This window comes from Balaenoptera acutorostrata, chromosome 12 (assembly GCF_949987535.1).
Source record: "Balaenoptera acutorostrata chromosome 12, mBalAcu1.1, whole genome shotgun sequence".
NCBI lineage: Eukaryota > Metazoa > Chordata > Mammalia > Artiodactyla > Balaenopteridae > Balaenoptera > Balaenoptera acutorostrata.
In genome coordinates, this window is record NC_080075.1 from 31,478,478 (window position 1) to 31,497,591 (window position 19,114).

General features: G+C 35.8%; 1 protein-coding gene across 3 annotated transcripts in view; it reads left to right on the plus strand.

Moving 5' to 3' along the window:
* The window catches only part of EXOC6B (exocyst complex component 6B), a 731,430-nt gene that overhangs the window by 396,292 nt on the left and 316,024 nt on the right, over positions 1-19,114 (plus strand). For all 3 annotated transcript variants that reach the window (XM_007175516.2, XM_007175518.2, XM_057558141.1), the window contains exon 16: positions 7,384-7,495. In XM_007175516.2, the coding sequence (XP_007175578.1) occupies positions 7,384-7,495 (112 nt within the window). The remainder of the gene's footprint in view (positions 1-7,383; positions 7,496-19,114) is intronic.

The following is a 19,114-nucleotide window of genomic DNA, read 5'->3' on the forward strand; positions in this document are numbered from 1 at the left end:
ACTTTTTTCCGGACTCCCTCCTGGCTAGCTGTGGCGCACTAGCCCCCTTCAGGCTGTGTTCATGCAGCCAATCCTAGTCCTCTCCTTGGGATCTGACCTCCAAAGCCAGAGCCTCAGCTCCCAGCCCCCACCCATCCCGGCAGGTGAGCAGAGAAGCCTCTCTGTCTGGTGAGTGCTGGTCGGCATCGATACTCTGTGCGGGAATCTCTCTGCTTTGTCCTCTGCACCCCTGTTGCTGTGCTTCCGTGGCTCTGAAGCTTCCCTGCTGCCAGCCCCCGTCTCCGCCAGTGAAGGGGCTTCCTAGTGTGTGGAAACTTTTCCTCCTTCACAGCTCCCTCCCAGAGGCGCAGTTCCCGTCCCTTTTGTCTCTGTTTTTTCTTTTTTCTTTTGCCCTACCCAGGTATGTGGGGAGTTTCTTGCCTTTTGGGAAGTCTGAGGTCTTCTACCAGCATTCAGTAGGTGTTCTGTAAGAGTTGTTCCACATGTAGATGTATTTCTGATGTATTTGTGGGGAGGAAGGTGATCTCCACGTCTTACTCCCCCACCATCTTGAAGGTCTTCCCCAGCTATAATTTCGTTAAGTAATCTTTTTCTTTTTCTTTCTTCTCTTTCTGGGATTCCCATAATGTGTGTATTTGTTTTTTTAATGGGAATCAATATGTCCCTATGCTTTCTTTACTTATTTTTTCTCTTTGCTCCTCTTTCTGATATCAAATGGCCTGTCTTCTAATTCCCTGATTCTTTCTTCTGCGTGACTTAGTCTACTCTTGAAGCTCTCTGTTGAATTTTTCAGTTCTATCATTGTATACTTCAGCTCCAGGATTTCAGTTTGGTTCTTATTTATGGTTTCTATATCTTTATTAACCTTCTCTTTTTGTTCGTGCATAGTGTTCCAGATTTAATTTTCTTGTCTTTCTGTGTTTTCTTGCATATTATTGAGCTTAAGATGATATTTCAAATTCTTTGTCAGACAGTTTGTATGTCTCAGTTTCTTTGGGATTCATTACTAGAACATTATTTGTTTTGTTTGGTGGTGTCAGGTGGTTTGTCAAGTCTTTGTGATCCATGTAGCTTTGTGTTGATGGCTCTGCCTTTGTGCTTATCTTTGGGGGCATGGAGTTATGTGTCTCCCCCCAGGTCCCTGGGTGGCAGGACTGTTCCTATACTATGCCTGAAAGGGTCTGGAGTGAAAACACAGGACCACTTCAGGTTTCACAATTAGAATGACTGATAGATTGCAGCTCTGCAATTGCATTGAGGGATTCATCTGGGGGTGTTCGTGGGGATTCCTCCTGGTGCGTTTCTGGGCAAATAGGGTTTCTCTTGGACCATAGTTGGGAGTGGCTGGGGCCAGATTCCAGAGACACTTCAAGATCCACAGTGAGACTGAGGTCAGTGGGCCTATCTCTAGGGGCATATACGAGCGTGTCTCCTGCTGGATCCCTGGGCAGGCAGGACTGCCTCCCATCCATGGCTACAAGGGGCTGGAGCGAGGTCATGGGGGCACTTCAACATCTATGGTCAGATTTGAGGTTGGCGGCCCTACCTCCAGGTGCATGGAAGGGTATGTGGCCCAGCAGGTCCCTGAGTGGACTGGAGTACTCCTGGACTGTGGCTATGTGAACATGGGCTCAAGTTACAGGGATTTTTTTTAGTATTTGCGATCAGACTGAGGTTGGAGAACTTGCCTAGGTTCATGGACAGGCATGTCTCTGCCCAGTCATAGGCAGGCAGGGTTGGCAGCTAATAGGGTCTGGAGTTGGGTCATGGAACAATTCAGTGTTTACAGGTAGAACTGAGTTTGGTGGGCCTATTACCCAAGGCACAGGTTGGCATGACTGTTACCGCATCCTTTGGCAAATGGTGATGATGGAAAGGCCAAACAGGCCATGTCCATAGGCAGTCAGGGGCCAGAGTCGGTTCCTGTGTCTGTAGCTAGGACTGTGGTTAGCAAGTATGCCACCTGAATGAGTTTGGGCTTGCCTTCTGAAAGCAACCCTCCTTGGTCTTGGGCTCTGCCGGATTTTACAGTCTTCTTTCTTGAATCCGAAGTTCTACAAGAGTACTTTTGTCTCTGCTTGGCTGCCAAATTATTGTTGCTGAGAAGGGATATATGTGCACGACTTCCTGTTCTGCCATTTCTAATGTCACACCTCTATTTTTAATTGCTCTTAAAGAAAATTGCTTGTGTAAAGGAAAAATAGTAACAGTGTCTAGTAAAGGAAAAGTAAATGTAAAAGTAAATGTATGATAATAATAGGACAAATGATATGAGAGAGGAATTTGATTTAGTGTTTAAGGTTTTTACATTATACATGAAGTGGTATATATTATTTGAAAATATATTGTTATATTTTCTCTCTATATATAGTATAACGTATAGCAACCACTGAAAAAATGGTCAAAAAAAATGAAACAGGTGAAAGTGAGGATAAAAAGGAATCATAAAAAGAACACTCAATCTAAAAACAGTCAACAGAAGAGTTAAATGGGATATAGAACAGGTGGAGCAAACAGAAATCAACTAGCAAGATGGTAAATTTAAATCCAATTACAACAGTGTTCCATGTACACTTGAATAGAATGTGTATTCTGTAGTTGTTGAGTGTTGTATTCTCTGAATGACAGATTAAGTTTGTTAACAGTATTGTACAAATTTTCTGTATCCTTCCCTTTTTAGGTCTACTTTTTCTGTCAATTACTGAGGAGTGTTAAACTATCCAGCTATGATTGTAGATTTGTCTATTTTTTTTGTGGTCTCTCAAGTTTGCTTCATTTATTTTGAATATATCTTTTTAAGTTCATACACAGTTTGATTGTTATATCTTCTTATTGTATTCATCCTTTTAATTTTGTGAAATGTCCCTCTATCTGTGTTAAAAATTAAAATAGTCAGTGTCTTCTTTGCCTAATATTAATATAACCATTACTTTCTTTTATGGTATATGTTTGTCTGTTCTATTACTTATAACCTTTTCTTCTTTTTTTTATCATGTTATTTTCAAATAATTTCAACATTAAGGAAGAATTTCGAAAATGTAATGAACTGAAAGCTTTTTCCCAAAATTCTCCAATTTTTGACTTTTTGCCATGTTTGCTTTATTACTTCCTCCCTCTCTCTTTGTCTTTCTCTCTGTATGTATCTGTGTGTGTGTGTGTGTGTGTACTACTTTAATCCCTTATGGTTTATGTTAATTTTGATTAACTATTTAAGATGTCTGTTTTCTCCATATAGTTACAATTTTTCCTTTTGTAATAAGTAATATTTGTGTTGAAATACGTTGAGACTATGTATTTATTTTGTTAGTTACCAGATGTCCTTCACTTCTTTCCCTCTTATAGTATTCATTAGTGATTCTTGCCTGAAATCAGTTTTTTCTCTGATAATCATTAATATATGATTTTAACTAATTTATGATTTTTTTATTCCTTTTATATGTATTACTTGGCATTCCATATTAAGGAGTCCTTCCCCATTATCTATCTATATAGCTAGCTAGCTAGCTACCTACCTACCTATCATTTCCTATTATCACATCAGACTCATGGATTCTTTTACTTCATTCAGTTGGGTTATTCCTTTAATGACCTTATTCATTCTGATACTCAAATTGTCCCAGATGTAGCTAGTGTGAGCCACTTCAAGCTGGCTCCTGTGCCTTGTTGATGTGTTCTTATCACTTTGGGGACATTTCCTAACTTAACCACGATATTATTCATTTTTTCAAGGAGCTTAGTTCTTTTTAGTGCTGAGTGGCATATTGACAGTAAGATCTAGCCATGTTCCTTGTATTTAAATGTGTGTCATTTTGAATCAACAAGTACCTGGGTATTGGTTTTTTATTCATTCTGCCTAATTGGAATGTTTATTCCATTACATTAATGTATTTAGTGATTTGGTTGGATTTAAGCCTTTCACTTGCTGTTGTTTTTCTATTTGTTCCATTCATTTTTGTTTTGCTCTTTTTTTTCCTGTTTTCCTTCCTTCTTCTCGATTAAGTTTTTTTTTAGTATTATGATTTAGTTTCCCTATTGGCTTACTGGAGTATAACTTTTAGTTTTATTTATTATCTGTTTGTCTGTTTGCTCTGGGAATTACAGTGTGTATCCTTAACTTATCACAGTTACATGTAATTTAAGAATCTTACAGCATTATAATGTAATTTATCTTTTCACTTCCTTTTCTGATATTGTTGGTATATACTTACTTATACACTTGTTTTTAAACACTAAAATATGTTATTGTTTGTGTTTGAACATTTGATAGTATTTTAAAATTCAAGAAAGAAAAGTAGTTCATTATATTTATCCACATATTTGCTATTTCCAGGCCTTCTCCTTCTTTCTTACAGATCTGTGTTACCCTTTGGTATCATTTTCCTTCAGTGTGAAGAATTTCTTCTAGCTATTCTTTTAGTGTGTATCTGATGGTTTTAGATTTTCTTAGGTTTTGTTTGTCTAAAAATATTTTTTCATCTGTTTTCAAAAATATATTTTTTAAGATGTAGAATTCTAGGCTGACAGTCCTCCCTTTCCCCACACTTTAAAGATGTTATTCCTCTGTTTGCTTTCATTGTTTCTGAAGAGAAATAAGCCATTATTCTTATTGTTGTTCCTCTAACTGTATTGCCTTTTTTCTCTGGTTGCCTTTAAGATTTTCTCTTTGTCTTTGCATTTTGCAATTTGACTGTGATTTTCCTTTGTGAAGTTTTATTTGCACTAATTGTGTTGGGGTTTTGCTAAACTTCTGAGATCTGTGGGTTGAGATCTTTTATTAGGTTTGGAGATGATGTTGCCAATTTATCCTTAAATATGTCTCTTTTCTCATTTCTTCCTCTTCTGCAATTCCTAGCTACTTGATGTATCATTCAGATTTCATCATTACTTGAGTGAACTGAATGTGAGTCTCAGTTTTTAATAGTTTCAAATTACTTCTGATTTCAATTCTACAAATGCTATGGTAGAAGTCTTTTTGTCTTTAAGACTCTGAAATTCCAAAGCTTTTATCCAGGGGCTTATCTTTTATTTTAACAGGATTTGAGTTGGGCTGGGTTTCAGCTTTAGTTAGTTTTTACTCTCCATTGGATTGAATTCGAGTAGAGCCTTGGAATCTAAATCCCTTTCAAAATTTGCAAGACTTCTCTCTGATTTCTAGCATTACCCCCACCATTTCTTATGGAACAGAATTCTTATAGGGGAGAGTTGTTGGGTCAGTATATTTATTTTTGTTTGGGGGCTCTTCCAAGATTCCAATCTGTAATAGCAGCCCACACTGTTAAGGGGTTGGATGATTTTTTTTTTTTTGTCCCACCAAAGTCTCTCAGCCTATGAGTATTTCACTCCCTCATCTATGTGTACCCAGATTAGGCAATTGGCCTTAGATATGAAAGTAGCTGCTACTCTTTGCTTATCTTTCAAGGACTTTATCCCAGTGTGCAATTTAATTCAGTTTTACATTTTTTGTGTTCATTATACTTCATTAACATTAAAGGAATATACAGCTTTTAGCTTAGATCTAGCTTTCTTGTGCTTTTGAAGGTAGTGACAGTTTTTCTCGATCTTCTACATCATCTCCAAGAATGGAACTTCTACTAGATCTTCATAAAGCATAATAGAAATAAGTAATAAGTACAGATGCCAGGAGAGTGATTAATATCAGGAGCACCAGATTATTTTGGACAGCTGTGTTATTCACTTTTATAGCAACCTGTACTTATTCATAACTCATATTACAATTGATATAATTATGAGTTTAACATATGAACGTAGGAACCATGACTATTTCTTCACCACTGTAATTTCAATATTGCATCAACACAATGCCCAGCACCTTATATATTTTTGGAATGAAGTTTTAAATTCAGTAATAGTTTTTGAAAGGGTAGCAATAGGCCAGAGGTTATTGTTCAATTAAATATATCCTTATATGGACCCTGTAAAAATATTTTGAGGTATCTTTTTTTCTAACTGAATTTCCTAACTGAATTCCTTGCATTCTGTAGTCTTATTTATTTCTAATATTTTTGTCTTCCACATAGTATGACAATGTAGCTAGCCTGTATATTTAGTATTTTAAGATTTTTAATTGAACTATACTAAGCCTCTGATTTTATCCTGTAGAAAGAGAAATCAATGAGATAAAATTTGTGACCATTGTTCACAAGCAATAAATTATTGAAAAAGAACTGCTCACAAATCTTTATTTACATTTATTTCTTGATAAAGAAGTATCATTACAATTCTGACTTTATTACTGAAGAAATATTTGTCTCAAAAGGGTATCTTTTATAGAAAGCCATCTTGGGTGATGCTTTCAGGGGCTTATGAAGGATGTATAGGTCTAGAATTTAATTTGTTTGTTGCAAGATTGTTGTTTTCTTTTTTAAACTTTGCATATAAAGATAGCTTTGGAATCATTTTTTTAATGTTTAGTTTCCTTTACTGAATAGAAAATGTCATTATTGATCATTTTTGGAATAGTAAGGGTTATAAAACATTTATGCAGAATTAAACTACTGGTTTAGTTTCAAAGTCAGTGGTTACCAGTGAGGAGAGGGGAGAGAGGAGGGGCAAGATAGAGGCAGAGGATTAAGAAGTACAAACTACTATGTATAAGACAAATAAGTTACAAGGATATATTATATAGTACAGGGAATATAGCCCAATATTTTATAACTTTAAATGGAGTATAATCTTTAAAATTTTTGATTCATTATGTTGTGCACCTGAAAGTTATAAAATCTTGTAAATCAATTTTTTAAAAGTCCAGAAGTAACTATTGGCTTGAAACATTCATTTTGGAATGAGAGCTAAATAGACATTATATGAAAGATGATGACATAGGAGCAGAGATATCTTTTTTTTTTTAGGGACCTTTATCAGCTAATTGTGCAGAAAGTCTACAAAGAGATCAGGTTGAAAAATTATAAATATTAACTGCAAAGGAACTTGAATGTATGGGAGAAATAATGGTTTCAGAATGCAGAATCATGTTAGAGAACTCTGTCCTGAGATGCAGTATAGCATAGTGTTTAAATGCTGTAGCCTTTAGAGCTACACTGCCTGTATTAAAATCCTTTTTTGCTATCTACTCACTGTGTGACCTTCAGCAAGTTACTAAACTTCTCTTTACCTTCATTTCCTCATCTGTAAAGTAGAGATAATACTAAAACTAATTCATATGGTTATTATGAAGGTTAAATGAATTTTTATACATTAAAATACTTGGAATCTAATTTCTGATATACAATAAATGTTATTTCTTGTTGCCATTATTATTATTATCATTATTATTATTATTACTATGAGTACCACTGGCACCTTGTTTGTTTGCAAAATAATTTTCCTACCTGGTATGATTGACTCTTGACATTTCCTTTTCAGTTCAACTGAAGTTGATGACATGATTCGTAAATCTACAAACCTGTTGCTAACTAGGACTCTGAGCAGCTCTCTGCAGAATGTCATTAAAAGGAAGAATATTGGACTTACTGAGGTAAAGCTGCCCTTATTGGAGGCAGCCAAGGCAATTTGTGAACAGATGTCCTAAGCTCTGGGGCTTGTGTGTGAATTAATTATAATTTTCTATGTGCTCTATCATGTTCTTTCTGATGGACTCATGGTGAAAGTGCAAAATAAATTCCTTGTGTTTTTCATTCAGTGCCTTGGAGAAATCCATTATTTTTTGGAAAAGTCACTTTTTTTCTCTCTCTCATTGTCTTCTCTAGTTTAACTGGTTTGAGGTTGTTGGGTTAAATTTGTATTATTTGCCATTCATTACGTAAAAAAATTGTTAGTTGGAGAATAGAGTCAACGTCAGTGTCCTATTTAAAATAATGGCAGTTCAAATACAACATACAGCATGAAATCACATTTTGCCTATATAAGTCATTGATGCCAGGGATATTGGCATTCATAGTCACTGTTTAGTGTTAGATTTTGTTTTTGAGATACATCACATGTATGAGTGGTAAATCACTCTTTGTTAGCATGTAAGTCTGGGGATTTGGGATTGAGGAAATGTGAGAGAAAGGCAGTCATTACATTTCTGTGGAAGCCTACACAATCTCACAAAGGGTGGAGGGTTATTGTACATAGGTTGAGAACAGTATCTTGGCAAACTGAAGATTTGACGCATTGGCGTTAAGTCCTAAAATTTAGAAAGATGCGACATTTCCCTTCTCTTAGAAACCCAGGTTTGTATGGGAGCCTCAACCTCCCATTTTATGGAAATTAGAGTGCCAGGTGTGAGAGAGCTTGGAGGAATTTTCTTCACCAGTGAAGGGAAGGGCTCTTGGTCATCTGTTTTTAGAGGTGGTATAGTTTCAAAGTCAGTTGGTCTAGGAAAAATTGACATTTTCAGATATACATTATCAAGGATGAACGTCAGTAAGTGGTTAACAATACTGACCCATAGATAAGTACAGCTGGAAGCCAGGTGAACATCTATTTCTGATTTTGGAATGATTGTTTCTTTCCCTGTGTTAAAATTTAAAAACACTGTTATTATAATTTACAAATACTGTATTATAATGTGGGACATTGGCAGTGATTGAATTCTACTTATAACCAACTTTTTTTTTATAATTTAAAGTCACATTCAACATTATTTGGACAATCCCCTCATTTTGCAGAGCTTCGTTTCTCTTGCCTGGTATAGAAATATTAGGCATTGCCATTATGTGTCTGATAATAGGCTAACTTCTTTTGTAATTAGGAATGCTACAGAAAAGCAAAGTTGGATTGAAAATTTGGAAGTCCTTATGCTTTTGTAGATTATTCTGTTCTCCTTTTCTGAATCCCAAGTAGGACAGAAACTTATTTTGTGAACTACCTCTACATTAAAACTCTTGATATAATTCTTCTTAGGCCATTTGATTTATCAATCTCTTAAAAGCCATTTTATTTAATTAATTTATTTTTATTGAAGTATAGTTGATTTACAATATTGTGTTAGTTTCAGGTGTACAAAAATAAATCCATTTTAAACAAGTAGGATAGCAGGAACATGGTGTGATAGAAACAGCTTTGGACACAGAAGACTCTGGAATTTAGTTGTGACTATGCCATTGATTTACTGTAGCATCTTAAAAGAAGGCCTAACTCCTCAGTTCTTCAGTTTTCCTGACTCCATTGTCCACTTCAAAGGCACTGTACAGATCAAGTAACAATAGGAAGAAGCAGTAGGAGCTTATCAAGAAGTACTGTGTCATAGTTCTTGACATCATTTCAGTGAATGCTAAATGTTATTCCTAAGTCATTGGATCTTTTTCGGCAAAAATACTTTTGTTATCAAAATCTTTACATATGAATGAAGGAACATCTACACATGTTTATTTATTTTGGCTATGATGGTGGTGTGTACCTGTATAGACACATACAAAACCAGTGATTTTTTTCATCACCAACCAGTAAATCTTTGACTAACTATATTATTCACCGTTTATGAAAGGGAGGACATTATATCCTTCTTTATAGGTAACTAAAGTGATTTCACATCTGGAATCATCATCAGTAATAGGTCGCGTTTGTGGAACAATTTATATTCTTCAGTGTCCATTCACAGATAATCATCTTATTTATTACAATAACATTTGAAGCAGGCTGGGCATGTGTTATTATTCCCATTTTATAGAAGGTGTAATTAAAGTTCAAGGAGAATGCCCAAGCTAGCAAAATGATAGAAATGAGGCCTAAGTTCAGGTTATTTTTTTCCCCAAACTTACCCACTTTTACTATAGTGTACTACTTTCCATATTGATTTAATTATTCCATCATAACAAAGATAGAGATTTTTACAGGTGGTCCATAGTAACATGGAAATTGTTCTAGTTAGAGGTGATTTTGTAACAGGAGCAGATATCCACTCAAATGATAAAAGTATTATAAGCACTCAAAACTCACAGAATCCTATTTCTGGTTACCAGGTAAACAATTCTTTTAGTATTTAAAAGTTTGTATAAGCTAATGTCTTTCTGCCTGTCTTGATTTGAGGTTATATGGTATCTTATCTCTTATTTTTTCTGTCCATATGCTCTATTCTTTTATCTCTTTCCCTCTATATACTGGCTTTCATGCTTTTCTCATGGCTTCCTTCCCCATGTTAAGCCAACTCTACATTACCTTTCAGTTCTAGCACCTACTGTAACTTGAATGCCTTGTATTCTCAGACCCTAAGTGATGATCTCTAGTTCAGTCAGCAGACACAGCTGTTTTCCTAGGGCTGCTTCTTCCAGGTCTGTGAGAAGAAGGTCAGTCAAGAGTATATGTTCTAAAGCAGACTTCCCAGGTTCCAGTTCTGGTTCTCCCCTTAATAAATGTGTTCTTGGGCAGATTGCTTGGCTTTATGTGTAAAATGGGGACAATAGTAGCATGTATTTCATAGGATTGTTGTGAAGATTAAATGAACATGTAAAGTGCTTAGAATAGTGCCTGGTTCATTGCAAATACTCAGTGCATATTGCCTGTTATTAAGAAAGAGGTCTGGGCAGGTAAACAGTGGTTGTTAGGGCTAGTATAGAAATGAAGTTTTTCAAATAAGAGAAGTCAGAAGATTAGAACAAGATGTCCTGTTAATTAACTTTACAATATTTATTGAGTGCCTACTATGTGACAGGTACTGATCTAAGTCTTAAGAATAAATAAGTAAACAACAAGAACATCAACAAAAGAGATTCTTGCTTATATTCTAGTGGCAGAAAACAGGTAATAAATGGTACAGAAAATAAATAAGTAAATCATCTAGTATGATGAAAGGTCGTGAATGCTATGGAGAAAGAGAAAGAACCTGGGTTAAGGAAATCAGCAGTCTGGTGGAGGTTCAAGGTTGGTCTTATTAAAAGGAGCAACATCTTGACAGTAAGTTATTATTGAAGGAGAAAGAGCATTCTTGACAGAAGTTAGAACTAGAGCAAAGGTCTGAAGGTAGTTAAGTTATTGGCAAGTTTAGGGAATAATAAGGAAGCTGGGGTAGCTGGAATAGAGTGAGTAAGGGGAAGAGAAACAGTAGATTAGATCAGAGAGGTACCAGGGGTTCATGGTAGGCCATTATAAAGAGTTTGGCTTTTATTTTGTATGAAATGGGAGCCATGGCAGGATTTTGATTAGTGGCATCATCTGACATATTCAAAAAGGATCACATTGACTATGGTATTGAGAATAAACTGTAGGGTATAAGCAGGGAGACCAGTTAGGAAGCTATGACAGTAATCCAGCAAGACTTGATGGAAACTTGGGTGATAGAGGTGGTGACAAGTGGTCCTATTTGGACTGTAGAGCCAGCATAGTTTCTTGATGGTTAAAAGTAAAGGAAGCAAGAAAGTGAGGAATTGAAGATAACCTCTCAATTTTTTTTATCTGATCAACTAGAAGGCTGCATATACCATGTGCTATGATGGCAAAAACTTCAATTAGAGCTAAATTTGGGGTGGAGGAAGATTGGGAATTTGGTTTTGGACATATTCAATTTGTAGTGTTTATTAGACATACAGTTTGAGATACTGAGTTAACAGTTGTATATATGGGTTTAGAGTTTGAGAAGGCGGTTCAGCCGGGAGATAAAAAGTTGGAAGCATAAAAATGATATTTATAACCACCTGACTGGATAATATTGCTAAGAGAATTTGTAAAGGTGGAGAAAAGGGTAAAGAATTGAACCCTTGGGGGACTTCCCTGGTGGTCCAGTGGTTAAGAATCCGCCTTCCAATGCAGGGGATGTGGGTTCGATTCCTGTGGTCGTGGAACTAAGATCCCACATGCTGCAGGGCAACTGAGCCTGCACACCACAACTAGAGAGCCTGCACACCTCAACTAATGAGCCCATGCGCTCTGGAGCCTGCACGCCACAACTAGAGAGAAGCCTGCGTGCCTCAATGAAAGATCCTGCATGCTGCAACTAAGACCCAATGCAGACAAAAATAAATAAATAATTTTTTTTTTTTTTAAAGAATTGAACCCTTGGGCTCTTTCATATTAAGAAGCCAGGGGAAAAGAGGAACCTGGAATGGAGTTGGGAAGGAGCTACTAGAGAAGTAAGAAACAGCAACAACAACAACAAAAAATAAAAACAGAAACACGAGAGTATGGTGTCCTGGAAGCCAAGTGAAGAAAGTATATCAAGAAGGAAGGAGTGGACAATTATGATAAATATTGGGGATACATCAAGTAAACTGAAGATTAAGAATTACCATTGGACTTAGCAACTTGGAGTAACATGATGACCTTGATAAGAGCATTTTTAATAGAATGATGGTAGGAAACTCCTGATGGAGTAGGTTTAAAAGAGAATGAGTCCTACACAGAAGAATTTCAAATAATTTACATGGATATTAGCCCTTCCAGGGTTGGAGCTTAGCTTCCCACCTCTTGTGTGTATGTTGTTCTTAGTGACTTACTTCCCAAAAGCAGAGTGTGGAAGGAGGGAAAAAGTTACTTTACAGTGAAGAAACCTGACAAACACTATTTCAGTCAGGTGATCAAGGTTAACATCATCAGTGATAAGTTGTGTTGATGGCATGTACCTTTGATATGATGTGATGAGAAGGCATTTCACCTCTGTGGTCTTCCTTGCAAACCCATGACCTTAGTCTAACCATGAGAAAAACGTTAAACAAACCCAAATTGAAGGACATTCTACAAAATACCTAACCAGTACCCCTCAAAACTTCATGGTCATCATAAACAAGCAAAGTGTGAGAAACTGTCACAGACCAGAGGAGGCTAAGGAGATAGGATGAATAAATGTAATGTGATATCTTAGATGGGCTCCTGAAAACAGTTAAGAACATCAGGGGAAAACTAGTGACACCTGAATAAGGTGTGTTGTTCAGTTAATAGTAATGTACTGATGTTTGTTCCTTAGTTATGGCAAGCATACCATAGTAATGTAAGATGTAAACAGTAGGGGGAACTGGATGTGGTTTGTTTGGGAACTGTTTGCAACTATTTTGTAAATATAAAACTTTTTAAAATAAAGCATTTATTTATATTAAAAATTTTAAAGAATGGGGAGAGAGGAATTGGCGACTGTATATAAGACAACTCTTTCAGGGAATTTTGTTACAGAGGTTAAGTAAGGAAATGAGGTCGTAGCTGGCAGGCGAGGTCGGTTAATTAAAAGCTTTTTTTTTAATAGGAGAAGTTTAATAGGAGAAGCATGTTATTTATGATGAGAATGATGCAATAGAAAGCAAAAAGCTGATGATGTAGGAGAAAGGGGTAAATCTCTGGAGTACTGTGCTTAAGTAGGAGAGAGAGTTTAGAATCTCATGCACAATTAAAGAGATTGGTTTTAGGTAGTGTAAAGTTCACCTCTGGTAACAGATTAGAATCAAGAGTATGTGGATGCAGATGGTGGTGGTTGTGAATATGTTATGGTGTCGCTCTCCAAACGCTCAGTTTTCCCAGTGAAAGAAAGGTCTTCAGCTAAAAGTGGAGACAAATGTTGGGTTTAAGGTATCTCTGGAGAAGAGACGGTATCTTTGGGTGTTTGGAAAAGAGAATTAGTTCATGACCGATGATGTGATTAATTCTAGCATTAAGTGCCCCCTTTGGCTAGTGGATATAAATTAAAGTGAGACTAGCCAGCATGGTTATATATTTTCTTAAGCCATATAAGCCACTTTTAGCTGGACCTATAATAAGTAGTAAGTCCATATCAATAATAGCTCCCATGAATTTGGTATATTTAACACTCAATACTTTATTCCTTATATTAGTATTTATATTTAATTATTTATAAAATATTTATTATTTCCTTGATATGACATTGATATTATTATTTCAATTTTAAGGTGATGAAAGACAGTAACTTTGCTTAAGGCCACTCAACCAGTAAGTAGTTTGCAAATGAGATTGGAGATAAATTTTGAAATACATTTTCTTTTAAAAATAAGATCAAAAAGTCTACAATTAATCAATGCTGGAGAGAGTGTGGAGAAAAAAGAACCCTCCTACACCGTTGGTGGGAATATAAATTGGTACAGCACTATGGAGAACAGTATGGAGGTTCCTTAAAAAACTAAAAATAGAGCTACCATATGATCCTGCAATCCCACTCCTGGACATACATCCAGAGAAAACCATACTTTGAAAAGATACGTGCACCCCAGTGTTTATAGCAGCACTATTTACAATAGCCCACACATGGAAGCAAACTAGATGTCCATCAACAGATGAATGGATAAAGAAGATGTATATTTATACAACAGAATATTACTCAGCCATAAAAAGAATGAAATAATGCCATTTGCAGCAACAAGGATGGACCTAGTGATTATCATACTACGTGAAGGAAGTCAGACAAAGGCAGATATCATATGCTATCACTTATATGTGGAATCTAAAAAATGATACAAATGAACTTACTTACAAAATAGAAACAGACTCACAGACTTAGAAACTTATGGTTACCAGAGGGGAAAGTTGAGGGGGAGGGATAAATTAAGAGATTGGGATTAACATATACACACTACTATATATAGAATAGATAATCAACAAGGACCTGCTGTATAGCACAGGGAACTCTACTCAATACTCTGTAATAACCTATCAATATATGGGAAAAGAATCTGAAAAAAATATATAAGTATGTATAACTTAATCACTTTGCTGTACACCTGAAACTAATACAACATTGTATATCAACTATAATTTAAAAAAAAAGATTTGAAGTAAGTTTTAAAATAAGATTTCTTTTTTTCTAAACCTTTGCTTTTTCACTACACTAATTTAAAAATGATATCATGGAGAGAAAGGAAATAAACCACTAGTTTATTAATCTCAGAATATCAGAGAATTAGTTAAATTTGGAAGAAGGTTTATGATGAATCAAAGGATACTCTGTTTTTTTGTGAAGGATGTATTGATAGAAAGCCTTAAAATCTAAATTAGATTTAAAAGAATTTATTTATTACAGATGATAGCAGTATACCTTCACTTAAGTCCCTACTCAAATGTTATTTCCTTAAGGAGCCCTCCTTGACCACCCTATCTCAAAATAGCTCAGATCTAACATCCCCTTGTAACTCTTTATCCTCCCTTCTATTTCCAGTGCTTATTACCACCTGCCATCATACTATATGTTTATATGTGTATGTGTTTTCTGTAATATCCATGAAGCCAGGGACTTTGTCTTGTGTATAACTGTGGACAGCTCTATCCCAGTTCCATGGCACATAGGAGTTATTAATTAATGAAAGAGAGAAGAAAGAAAGAAAAAAAGAAAGTAGGTAGGTAGGTTCTTAGGGCAAAGTTAAAGAAATTTAGAGGTCCTGGTAGTGATACCATATTGAATACTTATACTTTTATGAGTATAATAATGCCCCAGGAGACCTGAATAAATGACCAATGATTTGTATTCACCCTTTGTTTTTATTATAGTATGGATTGATGACCATATGGCTCTGTCCTGTGTTATTTATCTCCCACATACCATTTTTCTTCATCCCCAATTGTTAACAGCAAAGATATTGCTAATATTATGTTAAAACATTTTATACATAAGTCTTTTCAAATATAAGCTCTGTACTAGACCTTTGAATTTGAAACCAGGAGTTCCAAGTATTTTAGCAGTTTATGTATTTGCCTTGGAGAGGGTATAAAATGAGTAGCTGACACAGCTTTTTATACCCTTGCTGGGGTGAAATGGAGATAAAATTCCTTGAAGTCTTATGGATAGCTTATTTTTGTAAATGAGAACCAAGGCTGTTATTTAGTTCTTCATCTTCCTGCAAATCACTATTTGAGAGGCATTGATGGTGTGGAGAGGAGTCATTTTCTTGGTTCGGATTAGTCCATTTGGAGCTTCAATGTACTAAATTCTCTGATTTGGGAAACAAGATAATATTGATCCTAATTACAAGTAGATGTGTATACCCCCAAAGTAATTTATAATTGGGAATGGACACCTAAATTCGTGGAATTTAGGGCTTAGTTTTGAACTATTGAAGAAGATGAAGTCTTTTTTTTCCCTGGAGTTGGTCAAGAATATGAATATCTTCTGTGATCATGGTTCAGACTCTGCTGCGGTAATCGGAGCAGGGTTGGAAAAGAAGTGACTTCCACAGTCTAATCTGTGCCTTCCTTATTAGATTCTCTCTGATACTAGGAAGTAAAGACAGAAAAAATTTCTGCTTCTTAATGGTTTTTAGCCTAAGTGACTTCTGTCATTTAGCTGTGAGAGGTGTTTGTTTGCTTTATAGTGTTTTCTTTTCTTCTGGACAAGTTTCATAGAACTCCACTTTATATAAGATATAACCAACATCTTAATACATTGTTAGTTCCATGTCCTTGAAACAATAAGGACAGTTTGGATGGCTACAGTGATATATTTTTGTAAGAGAGGGGGAAGTAGGGGTTAAAAATATCAAAGGAGCTCAAACTCTGATGGAAGTTGATACTTGAAATTGCTTCATTTCACCCTTAAGTTCAAAATTACTCTCAAAGCATCTGGCTTCACATTTGTAAATGCCGTTTTAAGGATTTTGGTTAGCTGTCATTCGGGAGTAGAGATCACTTAGACCTCATTAACAGACAATATTCCCTTTGAAAATGACATGGTATCTACTGTAATCCTAGAGTGTTTTAATAGTCTATTCTATGCTCAGCAATGAAACATTTCAAAAGTGACTGACAGCCAATTGATGTAATTCATGGTGATCTTTTGTGTTGACAGATCTTTAAAAAGTCGTGGGAAATTACTACTGTACCCAGTGAAGCCGCCTCTTTATTTTTTTTTTTAACTGCCAATATCCTGCAAAACACGACAATTTTCTCTTTGACTGCCACTGTTTTTTATTTCTATAACATGACACGATTCCTCCTTATTATTAGGATTTCTTTTGATAGATAGAATGTGTTCCCTATAGGTAATGCTCATTTTAAAATAGAAAATTTTCAGTTCCCCAAATTAACTCTCTTACTTTTCTGGCTTCCCTATCACGACAACCTTGCCACTAGCCACCTTCCCACTCATGAAGAAGAGTGACTTAATGTAGACAATTTAAATTTTTAAATTTAAATTTAAATTTTAAAACTTTTGTCCTCCTCTGAAGGAGAAACATGTTGAAAGGAAGAAGGTGAGGAAAGGAATTGCTTATTTTGGTGGGTGTTTTTTCCTAGAGCACTCTAAAGTTAAAAAGCTGATGTTTTGGGTAATTTTATAGGTGATGGAATTTGTGTCCAAAACTCAAAGTCTCTAAATTCAAACTATTTTTTTTAACATCTTTATTGGGGTATAACTGCTTTACAATGTTGTGTTAGTTTCTGCTGTATAGCAAAGTGAATCAGCTATGTGTATACATATATCCCCATATCCCCTCCCTCTTGCGTCTCCCTCTCACCCTCCCTATCCCACCCTGCTAGGTGGTCACAAAGCACCCAGCTGATCTCCCTGTGCTATATAGCTGCTTCCCAAGAGCTATCTATTTTACATTTGGTAGTGTATATATGTAAATACTACTCTCTCACTTCTTCCCAGCTTACCCTTCTCCCTCCCTGTGTCCTCAAGTCCATTCTCTACATCTCCTACTTTATTCCCATCCTGCCCCTAGGTTCATCAGAACCATTTTTTTTTAAATTTTAGATTCCATATATATGTGTTAGCATATGATATTTGTTTTTCTCTTCCTGACTTACTTCACTCTGAATGACAGACTCTAGGTCCATCCACCTCACTCCAAATAACTCAATTTCGTTTCTTTTTATGGCTGAGTAATATTCCATTGTACATATCTCCACATCTTCTTTATCCATTCATCTGTCGATGGACACTTAAGTTGCTTCCATGTCCTGGCTATTGTAAATAATGCTGCAATGAATATTGTGGTACATGACTCTTTTTGAATTATGGTTTTCTCAGGTATATGCCCAGGAGTGGGATTGCTGGGTCATATGGTAGTTCTACTTTTAGTTTTTTAAGGAACCTCCATACTGTTCTCCATAGTGGCTGTATCAATCTACATTCCCACCAACAGTGCAAGAGGGTTCCCTTTTCTCCACACCCTCTCCAGCATTTCTTGTTTGTAGATTTTTTAATGATGGCTATTCTGACTGGTGTGAGGTGATACCTCATTGTAGTTTTCATTTGCATTTCTCTAATGATTAATGGTGTTGAGCATTCTTTCATGTGTTTGTTGAGAATATGTATATCTTCTTTGGAGAAATGTCTATTTAGGTCTTCTGCCCATTTTTGCCTTGGGTTGTTTGTTTTTTTAATATTGAGCTGCATGAGCTGTTTATATATTTTGGAGATTAATCCTTTGTCCGTTGATTCGTTTGCAAATATTTTCTCCCATTCTGAGGGCTGTCTTTTCGTCTTGTTTATGGTTTCCGTTGCTGTGCAAAAGCTTTTAAGTTTCATTAGGTCCCATTTGTTTATTTTTGTTTTTATATCCATTTCTCTAGGAGGTGGCCCTAAAAAGATCTTGCTGTGATTTATGTCAAAGAGTGTTCTTCCTATGTTTTCCTCTAAGAGTTTTATAGTATCTGGCCTTACATTTAGGTCTTTAATCCATTTTGAGTTTATTTTTGTGTATGGTGTTAGGAAGTGTGCTAATTTCATTCTTTTACATGTAGCTGTCCAGTTTTCCCAGCACCACTTACTGAAGAGGCTGTATTTTCTCTATTGTATCTTCTTGCCTCCTTTATCAAATATAAGGTGACCATATGTGCGTGGGGTTACCTCTGGGCTTTCTATCCTGTTCCATTGATCTATATTTCTGTTTTTGTGCCAATACAATACTGTCTTGATTACTGTAGCTTTGTAATATAGTCTGAACTCAGGGAACCTGATTCCTTCAGCTCCGTTTTTCTTTCTCAAGATTGCTTTGGCTATTCGGGGTCTTTTGTGTTTCCATACAAATTGTGAAATTTTTTGTTCTAGTTCTGTGAAAAATGCCATTGGTAGTTTGATAGGGAATGCACTGAATCTGTTGATTGCTTTGGTAGTAGAGTCGTTTTCACAATGTTGATTCTTCCAATCCAAGAACATGGTATATCTCTCCATCTATTTGTATCATATTTAATTTCTTTCATCAGTGTCTTATAGTTTTCTGCATGCAGGTCTTTTGTCTCCTTATGTAGGTTTATTCCTAGGTATTTTATTCTTTTTGTTGCA